The sequence below is a fragment of the Pseudopipra pipra genome, chromosome 4 (genome assembly GCF_036250125.1).
Source record: "Pseudopipra pipra isolate bDixPip1 chromosome 4, bDixPip1.hap1, whole genome shotgun sequence".
NCBI classification, from domain to species: Eukaryota; Metazoa; Chordata; class Aves; order Passeriformes; family Pipridae; genus Pseudopipra; species Pseudopipra pipra.
The window spans coordinates 15634384-15647852 of NC_087552.1; the positions used below are offsets into that span (position 1 = coordinate 15634384).

The window sequence follows — 13469 nt, forward strand, 5'->3', positions numbered from 1 at the left end:
GGAGTTGGAACTAGATGGTTTTTTTAAGGTCCCTTCCAACCCAAACCATTCCATGGTTCTGTATTGTTTCTAGATGAGCAGAAGCTTGTCTCTAAGGATAGCAATGCACCAGCACCTATCTGAGATTAAAATGCAAGAAATACTTGCAATCAAACCAGTTTAATTCATGTATATTTGTACAATTTGTATAAAAAAAAGAAAAATAGGTACTTGCAGACATTAACATAAAGACCAAACAATATTTTCTATTTATTTAAAAAGCTTTAAACATACAGAAGCAAACCCCTAATTATAAATGCATCATTATGCATAGATTTTACTGTTTACACCATACTGCTGGCTGCTTTTATTTTTCATCCAGGAATCTATTTAAACTCCAAGAATTCTTAAACATTCCTCTGAGCTTCCTGGCCTCAGAACTGCTGTCTGTCTTATCAAGTCATTGACCTCCAGCTGAAAACATTGCTCTAAAAAAAGTCAAATCTTTAATAAACAATTAAAAGTGCATTAACTGTAGAATTGTTTAATTTCATAAATGTTTAAACAAGTCAGTGAAAAACACCACCCTGTGAATTAGCTTTTTGCATTATTGATTGTAAAGTATCTTTTTAATAAGATTTTGATATTGCAAACTTTAGTCTTTTCTATTTTACTCTGCGCAACTGCTCAAGTTGCACGATGTGTAGTATTCCTGAAATACCCACTGCAGTACATTAACACTATTTTACATTTTAACTGTGTATACAATGCTCTTGCTGCATATCCCTGTTCCTTCTTACAACAAAATAATTTAGCTCAATGAACAAAAGCCCACCTCTAAAAGCTGTTATAGTTTGTCTTGTATTTTGCAGGAGACAAATGCCTATTTCATTCTAAACAAATTCAAAAGAACTTAACTAACTTCCCGGTAGCTAAAAACTAGGGTTGGTTTTTGTTTTTGTTTTTGTTTTTTTCCTGTACACAGGTTTAGATAAAAAAAGTGATGGCTATTCTGCTTAAGTGTCCTTGATGAGAGAATACTGCCTCTTACAACATCTATATCCAATTGTATCTATTACTTCAATGATCTCTAGCAAAAATAATAATCAATGAATGGTTTCATAAACAACAGGTGATTAAAGTAAAGGATTTATTATAATCTGCTTACAGTTGTTTGCAAAGACAGACATACGTTTTTGCATAAAGATATAAATTGCTTTTTAAAACTAATTTAGTGTGTTTAATTATATGAAGTTTCTGTGAATTATGAATTGTACCAAACCAAGATTAAAAGTAATAAGGTACAAAAATAGGAGAAAACAGACAACAATTTGGACTGGGACAGGCATTTAACAGTGAAGTGTAGAATATGGCTTTGCTATTTTAGTCAAGCAAAGTTACTCTGAGACAGAAAAGGAGGCAGTAACTTTGTTAATATAAAAAGCTGCTGCAGACTGTATTCACCCAGAACCTGGCTTTGAAATTTTCTATTTTAGACTTTTTAAAAAAAAGTAAATTAAAAGATGGATGTATGACTGTGTCTTTACTGTAAACAACCAGTCTGCATGCTGTATATCTCACGTTGGAAGTTTGGCTTTCATATTGCTGTGCAGGTCAGTATTTAAAGATCTGCCTATGAATTAGACTTCCAAAATGCAAATAATATATGTATGTATATATTTATATATAAAAAACCTCTCTGAATACAGTCTTTACAGATTACCCATTGCATAAGGCAGGTGTCATTTAAAAAGACAAGTAGCGCTGACTGTCTTCAGTGCACCAAAGTGCACCTCAAAATTTGGGTTCAGAAAGGGTGTAGAATTCTTAATTTGACCACCATTTACAAGAAATGCTACATTCCGACCGGCCAAGGGACACACTAGGGCTCAAAAATATCAGTGGCACCCAGAGAGAACACTACAGATTAGGACTCTGAAAAACTATTCTATTTAAACATGAGCATATGGTAGCAACAGTTGTGCCTCAGAAAAGTTCACCTGTCCTCTATTCTACTCCAAAATTTTGTATTCGCTTAGAAATTGTGACATAGTGAAAATCACCTCAAAAATTCTTTTCTTTGCAGTCTTATTCTAGAGAAAACAGTTTTGAGACAAAATCAGACCAACTGAGTTGAACTTGTAGTGTGAACATTTGTCTTCTCAGATGTATTCTGATTATTACAAAAGTGCTTAGAAAAGTACATGCTTTTTAGTTTGTCACTAAAAATTCTACTCAGCTTATCTGCCCATATCAATACCTTAACCATCCCTCTCACCAGAACAAACGTCTTCGGTATACTTACTGTAATGATCTGCATGTTCCCTTCATCACAATCAGAAATCGCCCTCCCCTCTCTGAAATAATAATCTGACCTTTTAAGATGTTTCATATATCCAGTATTCAAAGGAAAAAAAAAAAAACAACAATCAATCTGGGAAACCTTAGTATAAAAAAAGAAAAATCATTCAACACGTTGCTCACCCCCGTTCCCCTGAGAGAGAAAGGGAATAGAGGGCAAGAACTCACTAGATCATTAGGCTGGCAAAAGCTTTGGAGAGAGACCGTAATTTGTCTTGTTAAATGAAACCTCCGTAAAGTGGCAAACACAACATAGTGTAGTTTCCTACGGATTTCTAAGATGTGCTCAAGTCACATACGCTTGCAAGAGAGACAAAAAGGGAGAAAAATATAGAGGAAAATAGAAAGGCTTAAAACACAACTGAAAAGGTTAAGCGTGGTTATTTACAACAGATACTGTAGGATGGTAAATTAGATATGATGCTAAAAAAGGCACAGCTTTCCCTTTCTTAAATACACTGTAAACGGTTCATTATGCATGCAGAACATTTCACTTTACAAAAAAATTACCTTGTTTGTTTAGACAAAGATAGTACTTAAATAGTCTCCAGCAAAATAGAGTTCTTTCAAAAATACTTTCCCGTTCATCCTATTAACCATTAAAGATTTTTTGTCTCATTTACAAAAGTTCCTTACACCTTATTTCAGGTCCTTCACAATTTATACATACAGCAATGTACAGTACAGCAAAAGACTGCAAAAAATTATTTGTAAAGCCAGCACAATAGATACTATAAATCGATACCAGGGCATTTGTTTTTCACATCTTATCCTTTTTAATTAAATAGTAAATGGACACTTAACACAGTGTATATCATCTATGATGGGATAACATGGGATAACAAATGCCACAGGTGGGGATAACAGAGTATTCCACACCAAATGTTCTGTTATTACTTTACACGTTAGGGTTTGTGTGTGTGTATATATGTGTATATATATAGTTTTTGTTTGTTTTTTTTACAAGAAAAGAATATTAATGCCCCATATTGACTTTACGTTTTATGTGCAAACCAAGGGTAACTTTAAAAAGTTCTCATTAGTTCTCGAACCCTTTTAAAACAAGCAAACAATACCAGAAACTACATGGCATATTTAAAACTCCATCTGTTAAAATATCAAAATCAAAGAGTTATTGACTAGATATGGCTTTTCATCCAGAGGAACAGGAACATTTTCTAAGTGTTTTAGGGTTATGGGGTAGTTTCCAAACATCTAGGTCTTGCCACATCCAAGTCAACTGCTTTCCATTCCCCAAACCCTTCTTATGATTTTAGACTATTCAGAGACTGCTGAACGAGTGTAAATAGCATGTTTAAAATATGGTTTCTTGGGTCCTTCATGGGTGTGGAATAACACAGGGAAACTTAAGGCAAAGTTCTTCCATTTAAGACATTTTCTATCACTTCCTGTGAAAGTACAGGGGCTTGGCATTCCCAGATTCCACCTTTGGTAGCTGGTCACTGATGATTTCCACCAGCATGGCTGGAAACTCTACTTTCAGTGCCTGAGACTCTCGGAAGGTGTAGAAGCAGAATTCCAATAAGTCACTAACAAGCTGAAATACAGAAAGAAACACTTTTTAGGAAAAACACACAGATTTTTGCATGCAAACAACAGCTTATTGATAATTGATTCAAGACATGGCATCTGACTTGGCAGTCCATTTATAGGGTTATAAAGCAAACAAAAGAACTCCAGTGCCAAAGGGCTATTTAACTCATTAAAAATCAGTGAACTAGGGAAAACCAAGATACCACAGATTTGATTTTTCAGCCTAACTGCACTTTTCATTTCACTAATAGCAACCGGCCACCATGAAAACTTTAGGTACTCACTATCTATGAAAATAAAGCCTTCTGCCCAGAGGGAAAAGATCAGCAATAAACTATTGTATCTCTAGATTTCAGGGGGACACACATTCATTAAATCAGATTATTTGCTTAACTTCAGTGCATTCTCCAGGGCCTGCAACCTACAACTGCCAGAGCAGCTGATGTTTTCAGCTCAACAACACTAATGCTGTGTCACATGGTGGCATTTCAGGTTTTACACCATCACAGTGTACAAGTTTTTTTTTTTGTGGCTGTGATCTAAACGCACCTCCTAAAGCCTTCCAGTACTTTGGACTCTTTGCAATCTTTCTGTGTTGTGTTGTGTTTTTAAGAAAAACACAACACAAGTCAGTCAAGAGGCAGAGGCACGTCAGCTTCTGAGGTACCCGTGAATGAGGTGCGTCCAGATTACAGTGTATGAACTTCCACTGCAGTTCAGCACATCACTGTGTTGTGTGATTAAAGAAAAGCTAGAGTGTCTGCTGTTTAAAAATTCAAAAGTTAAGCACAGCTTAATTTTGGTGGCCTATGCCCTTGCAAAGACTTAAACCACTTCTGCTGGTGTAATTTATCAAACACAAGTTTGTCGTTTCAGTTCTTAACATGTGGATTTGCACTCTGCTGTAAAGCCCCTGTTAAAGACAGAGCAAATAAAAGTGGACTTCTGGAAGGCAGAAATAAATAAAAAATTATGGACAGCAACACTACCATCCTGTAGCTCCATACCTTATTGCTTATTTTCAGGACTTTCACAGCTGTTCTCACAAACATGTAGGCAATTTACGAACATCACAGAGAAGTGCTGAGATCATTCAAACACATGACTTTCTGCTATTGAGCACTATGTGAGTCTGTCTGCTGTGGCTTAGTTTGTTCCCGATGATCTGGCATGTCATGAAGCAATGCTAATTAATTAAACAGATGCATGCCTAAATAAGTAGCACAGACATAATCTGGTTTTCAAGGGAAAAAAATGTTGATGTTCAAAGGTTTACTTTACCCATTAGGAGGAAGTTGTTACTGTTTTCAGTAACTGCGTGCCAAAAATATTCCAAACAACACAAAACCAAAAGTAAAGGAAACTCTTTTGGTATAATCACCACTCAGGCATCAAATACCAGAACCTAAGCAAAGTAAGCTTTGCGCCCCAACACAGCCTTGACAATGACCTGGTGAATGTGCTGCTTTTCCTAAACTTGTTGGGGTCACCTCTGTCCCATTGCCAACCATCCTCACTGTGCTGATGGCTCGCCTTCTGTGCAGTACAAGCTAATTCCTGCCTCATCGCACTCCTGTGAAGCCTCTGAATGCAATGAGACAGGGATTACAGGAAAGCCTAAGTAGAAATTACTAATTCTGACTTCTTTGCAAGCTTTTAGTAGTATCCAGTAGGTATGTATGTCTGGTGAATAGGCAGACAAGGGGAAATGAAGAATAATAACATTAATGAAGGAAGTGCAATCTATTCTATTCAATAAATGAGTGAGCAGTCCAGTGGGTGAAAACCAGGATGCCATCATGGATATGCTCACAGCATAGCACATTATGAGTCTCACCACAGAGGAAAAAGGTTAAGTTTACAAAACAATTTAAAAGAAAACCCCTCCTATCATGTAATGCTTGGCTTTGAAGCCTCAAAGATTATATATTTTCTATACCTACTTAGTCTGCTAAAATATTTGATCTTTTATTTCTTAGGTAAATTAGCAGCTTTAACATACTTGACAAAATTCATCCACTTAAAGAAAATGGGAGTAATAGGAAGCATGTGTGTCACACATGTGACCATGCGTGTCACCAGGAACACAGGGCTGCGGTCAGGATCTTTTTAACTTCACCCTTAAAAGCTGCATGGCTTTTGGGGCTGGGGAAGCATTATTTTAAAATAAAGAGGAATGAATGTGGGAGAATTGAAGGCCAACTCAGAAATACTAAAACGTAAACACTAAGATAAGGTCAGACAGAGAAAGCTGTGAGGCTGAAAACTGTGCCATGAGCAGTGCTCTTTACTGCAGACGTGTTCTCATACATTTTCAAAGGTATCCTCCCTCCCTGCCAGCCCAGCAGCCTTGGCATGAAGATGCACTAAAGGGAGGAAAAATTCAGGTTCCACAGGCAATAGTAATTTTGAAATTTAAGTCCCTGCCTCTGCATCCCAAGCAACATCTGTCTGAACAGGTAAATAATTTAGCTAGTCTTTTGCTTTAAAAGAGAAGCTTTCTCTTCAGTAAGGAAATTAAAACCTTTGTTTTCTCTTGGAATACACAAGCTCTGTCATTGCAGTGACAGCGACTGATGCACCACAAGTTACAAGCAAGGTAATGCAAGCTATCCAGCACCTTTAAATGTGGCTTATGGATTTCCTAGATCAAATATACTTCTGGTTGTTTTTTAAAGGCTTGTAAAAGCCCTGTGCTCTGAGAACTCCTGACTACACTTTACCTGATCTCTTTTACTCTCTGCTTCTGGTAGTTTATACCGAAAATGCTGACACTTCCTCCAGTCCAACAGCATAAAAGACAACTCCTATTAAGCAGTGAAGAGCGAAAGCACCACTGTTTTCACAAGCAGTGAAAGTAGTGACTAGAAACATATTTGCTTTTACAATCTCAATTATTTCAGCTGCTGAAGCACACTTCTGAAGAGCTACAGCCTAGCAGAGCGCAGACAGTGCACTTAAGGCCACGACTAAAACAATTCCTGTTTCCCTGGGATGCAACCAGGACACTATTCTTACCTCTTTAGTAGGGAGGTGTTCAACTCTCTTTGGAGAGGGCAATGAAACATGGCTCAGTACCTTCTGACAGCACTCCAAGCCTCCCTCTACACATGGTAGAATGAGGGCAGTGCAGGGGAGGGGAGCTCAGGTACTGCCTGCCCCTGGTGGGCAGTGCTGGGCTCCCAGAATGGAGACTGCAGCCTCTCTGGGTGGGAAAATACCACTAAATAAGTTAGCATGAGCTGGGTTGGGGGGATGGAGAAACACAGGTCAGAATAATTGCATCCATGTCACCCAGACTGCTGCAAGACATGACAGCTCTTCTGCCAGCAAGCAGATCAGCTGCTCACTGTAACCCTTCACCACTTCAGTGATTAATTATGAAGCTTTCTCTCATCACTACCCTGCAGAGAGTGTGCTGCACTTAAACATTTTCAAGGCTACAGCAGTCTTAGTAATTCTGAGATTTTTACTTAATCAATCTTTGCATTTGTATGCTGTATTAAGCACCTCTGAGAAACAGGAGTATTAATCAAACGTAATTTTCTGTTATTAGGGGGGGTTTCCATAAAATGGACTTTCTCACCCATACTGTTCTCCATAATTAAAAAAAATGAATCCTTTAATGAAGTCCCTGAAGTTAATACAGTTACAGTGACCTTTGAGAACTTGCAGAATTTTTAGAGCAAAAAGAAGTTATTTTAGTTTAGAAATCTCACCATGCCTCTGCATTTCCAGAAATGGTTAGAACTGTTGGATTTGCAAGGGTGCACATTTCTGTGCTTAGTTTTCTGACTTCAAATTCTCTCAGAATCTCTGAGTGAGGTATGAAAGCCCACAGTCACTTCTCTATTAGGAGCGTCTTTGTGATTAAGCCTACTGAGACTGCAATTAAGACAGCACTAGGGTAACAACACAATGCTGAGTAATTTCTTCCTATTATTAGCTACAGCTATTACTGTAAGAAACCTCAGTGTTCTCCTTTATACATATATTAAAAAAACCACTCCAAAACCTTTTTCTGTCCCTTTCACGAATGGGTCTCTGCCCACCCAGCTCTTTGCTCACCCAGCAAAGAGACCTTGGTGGGTTTGGGACTATTGTCACTTCCTGCTATTTCCCCTCTGTGCAGTGGATACAAAGCTCCTGATTTAACAACCAGGTTAAAGAAAACCACCGCCAAACAGGTCTTGATTATTCCCTTACCACTATATTCCTTTTTGCTCCTAGTCCTATGAAAATCCCATGATGTAAATTAATTATTACTCTGAGGACTCATGAATAAAGTTATTCCCCCCTGGGATGGCTCCCAGGCTGATTCTCAGAAGTAACTATGTCCTTTGTTGCCCACAGTGGCCAATTCCTAGGTGCCTATGAAATCTTTAACCCAAGAGTAAAACTTTCTACAAATACAGGGAACACAAGGTAAGACCAAGGGGTGAAGTCTCTGATCACACCTATACAGTGTATTTACCTCATGCTAGCAAGGAGTAAAAGGTGGATAAAATGCATATGGATTAGGGACTAACAGCATCTGACCAGAGGAAGTGTGAACCCTAGTTCTGCCTGGACAAATGCATTTCTGATTGAGGAACTGCACTCATGTCTTCGAGGTCTCTTCATAAACACGTGCACGCTGAAACCACAGCACTTGACACCTGGACATGACATGAGGGAACCTGAGTTAAACTCATTTTGTATGCCTAGAGGATGCTTGCAAACCCAGAGCATCACACACCAGTGAAGCATCCTCAAACCTTGGCTGAGACACATTTTGAACCAAGTCTCCCTTGCTCTTCTATCAACAGTAGCAGGGTTCTGCCCTTCTCCAGCAAACACCTATTAACATGAAGGAAAAAGATCCAACCATCACAAACAGAGCAAGAAGCCTCTCAGAGTAGCTTCTGTCTACATTAGGGAGCTGGGAATCAATTTCTTACTTAACAGATGCACATTAGCTGCTGCAACACACACCTCGCACACTCCTACATTGCTGCTGCTCTGCTAGGAGCCACACTGGGAGTAGGGACTGGATCTATCCTCTGAATAAACAGAAAATGCTCACCCTGAGAATTCAGGCACTGGGACTAAAACAAGGCTCCAAACAGCTCATCATCTGTGGGACACAACTTCAGCAAATCAGTAGCAGAAGTAAGTGCACCCAAAGGTGTTGGTGACAGCCAAGGGGCTCATCTGCAGCTTCCTATCTGCAGGATTAGGCACCTGCAGAGGCACATTTGCATCCAGCACAGCATGCCTTGCAAACCTGCCCCTCGAGGATCCGTGCCCTTCTTCCCACTGTCAGCTTTTTCAGGGAGTGAAATCCTGGCGCTCTCAGCCTATGGAAAGATCTACCTCAGCTATAAAGTATTCCCTTCAGGAACCATAAAAAATTAATTATTCAGCAGCATGAGCCTTAAAGAATTTATTTTTGTTTGGCAGAAAATGTCAACAAGCGAATGACAGCGCAGGGTGCTGCCTTGCCAAGACAAGGGGAAGGTTCACATTAGGGTTTAATGTCATGGCATCGAAACAAAAGCCCTCTTCACTCAAAGTCTGTTTAGCATCAGCCAGATTGAAACCAAATTCAGCTTTTGTTCTGCAAACTGCCTAACCATACACTATGGTCTCTATATGAAATGAGGCTTGCCATGCAAGATACAACCCTCCCTGCCAAAGCTAACAGGAGATGCTGAGGAGGATCCAAATGAATTTTCTGATACCATGTGCAGTACATCTGTTTCTAATGTTCCTGCATGCCGTTTGTCTGATCCCATAAGGCAGTTCACCTACATCCAAGTGCTGCATATGCATCTCTCCCCAAAATGCCCATGGCCATTCATGGGCACAAGACCGAAACCTTTATGTTCTGGGTAGAGAGGTGGGTTGTCCTCGCTACGCTGCAGTTCTTTAACACATAAGGCTGCTTTGGGAAATGATGCACATGAGCCAGCCACAGTGGTAAGAAATACAATCACTACAAGAAGGAAACACAGGAAACACGGCATCACTAAATCACTAAGGTTGGAAGAGACCTCAAAGATCATCAAGTCCAACCGCTAACCCAGCACTGCCAGGTCCACCACTAAACCATGTCCGTCAGTGCCACATCTGCGTGTTTTCTGAACACTTCCAGGGATGGTATGTTGATTGCCTTGCTGCCCTCAGTGCTCCCAGAAGCTACTCATGCTGGGGTCCAACCACACAATCAACGCTGAGCCACAGCAAAACAGCAAGTAAACAGCAACACCCTCCTCCTCTCTGTCACCTTGCGCCGAGGGAGAGGAAGGGCACACTGTGCAACTGGACAGACGCTGTCAGCCCGTGCCTGCTGTATCAGCAACCACTGCTTCCACACTGCATCGTGCAAATAAAGAGCATTTTGGTGCAGGGCAGCAGTGACACAGATGCCAGGGCTCCTAGGGGCGAGCACAGGTGTGCACACACACGTGCGCTAAACCCTGTTCATCTTGTCTGCTCGGGATGGGTTTCGATCTCTTATATTTTGGTTGCACTTTTGGTGCTTTGAGGCTTTATGGATCATTAAGTAAAGTTGCTGATGTTTTAAAATACTTAAGTGCCTAGACCTGGCCTTCTTGAAAATGTCTGTTTTTCCTCAGCTCGGCACTTTTCTACCTGCACATATGTTCACTGCGTGGATGAGTGATTTAGTATACTGAGCAATGTAAAATAAAACCATCTTGTTTGGGTTTCTTTTTCTTCCTCATATTATATAAGCCAAGCATACTGTTATTTCCATGCACTTTGTTTCACATAGTCCTCAGAAAGACTACTCAAAAATGAGGTCGATGAAAGCAAGTGTGAAGGTGCAAAGGAGAAGGTTTTTTTATTGTTTGTCGCTACACTCAGGTAAAGAGAATTCCACGAGTGATGAGAAGCTGCTCTGCTCTGATGGAAAAGCTGGATGCAGCAGGAGGGTTGAGCATGCATGAATTCTGCACCAGTCAGTCCCTTCAGGTTTGCCCTGCAAATGCCAATGCTGTGGCCACAGCAGCATGTAAACATGGGGCCCTCAGCTCCAGCTAGATTGCTCAGCACCAAATATATACTGATCCTCTAAAATTATAATGGAGTAAGTTAAAAATACATAGGTGACAGCTGAAAACACGCTCCTCCTGTACTAAGGAACTGAGAAGCATTTGCATTTACATCAATTGAACGGAGAAATTCTGCACTAACAGGCAGTGGGGAGAGAATAATAATTCTCACTTCTCATTAATATTATTGCTACTCTAAATTTATTCTGATGGATTTCAAAACCAAAAAAGCCAAAAATCAGTTTTAAAGAGAAAAAATAAACAAGTGCCTTTGTTGAACAAGTCTCCAGCATCGTCTCTGAAAGGAAGCACTGTTGTGCAGACAACCAGCCTTTTTAACGGAGAATGCTGACAATGGGACTTTCTTTAAAAAGTCCTTTGAAACAAAGTGCTCTATTAAAACAAAAGTAATGTAAAAATAGCTTAATTAAAAATTAAATAAAATGCAGGAGCAGTCTGCTTCCTCTGGTTAGTTCAGCTCCCAATGGTTAATGCTGTGTTTTGGAAAATGTCTGTAGGACACGGTAGCATTCTCAGTAAGCGCAAGCCTGTCATCCAGTCACCTTAACCTCACACACACACCCATTACAATAACAAATCACAGACACTGCCTATCCTGAAGAGGATTAGAAAACTCCATAAATGCAGGGGTTTGTTATGCTGCCTCCAGGTTCAGATGTGAATTCTTGCAAACGATTTTTTATCACTGACCCCTTTTCTTTCCACTAAAACACTACAACTTCCTTTGCTGGCACCGAGCAAGTGAAACCTGATCTCTGAAGAATGAGCTATTACTGCAGTACTAATAATACTCTCCCTGCCTCCCACTAAGATTTGCAATGTTTTAATGAACAACAGAACAATATTTGAAAAATAATTCCATATGTACATTCTGTAAACAGACCTCAGGCTCTTACACTGCTTTGACCTGAAGTGCACTGTACTGTACCATCTCTACAAAATGAAATTTAAGTCAAGTACAAAGAAATACATTTATAAGCAGTAGGTTATTTGTGCAGTAGGTTTTTCATGCAGAAAAGTTCCTTCCCTGCCCACCCAGGGTGGAGTGGGACAGTCTTCCCTTTTGCTGCAGTTTACCATTTTTTACTAGGAGGTGATCACCGTGCTGCAGGGCTTCAGCCTCTGCTCACAGGAGCCCTCCTCTCATGTACCCAAACACAACTAACTAAAGGTCACATTCACTGGCCCCAGGAGTCTCCTGTCACTTGCTGCACGGTGGCACAGCTTCAGAGAGGATGGGTGCCAGCCCTGCTGGCCCAGGCAATGGGCTGGTCCCCAGGGCACTCTCAGGGGGCACTGGGAAAACCCCTCAGCTTGGGGAGACCATAGCACCTGGGTCCTCTATGGGGACTGCACAGAGTCCTGCTGCTGCTCAAAGCACCTGGAAAGGTAAATCTTTGCCCTTACCTGGCTAGAACCAGGCTGCTCCCTACTAAACAGCTCAACATTATGGATACCCCTTCTGAAATCACGAGCTGGTTCCGTGCATCTGCCACAGCCTCTCAGAGTCACTCTGGGAGGAGGCATCAACAGCTGGGGTGCTTTGAGACTACAGCTTTCGTTTCCCATGTCATTCACCACATCTCACACCTGGCACATGTAAAACAAGCACCTCGCAGTGGAATGAGGCAGAGCAGAGTAGAAATAACCTAACAAGGAATCTTGTACTTGAAAAACTTAAATAAAGCTTCAAATACCCAAGATGGCTTCAAGATCTTACTACACTTTTTAAAGCCATCCTTATTACAATCCCAGCTGTAAAAGATGACTCAATTAAATTAACATTTGTTAGCACATCAGGCATGTGAGATGCGTGACACTAATCCGGCACCTTTCTCTGGGAAGCGACTCACGGATACTCCACGTGGCGCACTCGCGCTGTGTCCAAGAGGATCACAGCTCACGTCACCTCTCCTGCTGCACAGCCTGTGGTCCCACCAACAGCTCTGACCTTATGTGAATCACTGGAGGAACACGCCACCATTTAACTTAGGAGAAGGCGTCAGGACCCAGCCCTTAATGACTTATATCTTCTTATTTTACTTGGCACTTGTCCTTAAATTCATCTAACAACTTCTCTCAGATGTTCCTTTAAAAAGAATTTCACTTTTTTCTTCCTTATCAGTTAACACAGTTAAAGACTACTGGTTTACCTTAATGGAGAGATTTTTTGCTTAACTTTTCTGCACTCCCTGAGGAGTTATACTTACATCATGCATGGAGTCAAGAAGTTTAGTCAGTTGGTAGAATCTCTGCCAGCTTTGCCCAGAGTTACTTGGACATTTAGTTACCATCTTCTTTAGTTCTTTAATGTAATTTGCCCTCATTTCTTCAAATGCAGCTTGGCTTTTGAGACCATCCTTGGGAACTGTCATTGAAAAGACAGTCTTAAATTAATATTAACTGCATTGCTTATTCTTTTGATGTGCATACTTAAACAGTTACACAAGTTAATGGATGAAGGAATTAAATCTTTAAGCAAAGTCCATAATTTTA

At 40.3% G+C, this 13469-nt stretch overlaps 1 protein-coding gene across 8 annotated transcripts in view; it reads right to left on the reverse strand.

Annotated features, from left to right (window-relative positions):
- Positions 1 to 225: 225 nt before the first annotated feature.
- NR3C2 (nuclear receptor subfamily 3 group C member 2) overlaps positions 226 to 13469 on the reverse strand; it is a 204288-nt gene continuing 191044 nt past the window's right edge. For 7 of the 8 annotated variants that reach the window (XM_064651740.1, XM_064651743.1, XM_064651738.1 and 4 more), the window contains 2 exons: positions 13184 to 13341; positions 226 to 3898 (listed from right to left, as the gene is read on the reverse strand). In XM_064651740.1, the coding sequence (XP_064507810.1) occupies positions 3743 to 3898; positions 13184 to 13341 (314 nt within the window). In that variant the 3' untranslated portion in view covers positions 226 to 3742. The remainder of the gene's footprint in view (positions 3899 to 13183; positions 13342 to 13469) is intronic. The other variant, XM_064651742.1, reaches the window with a different exon arrangement.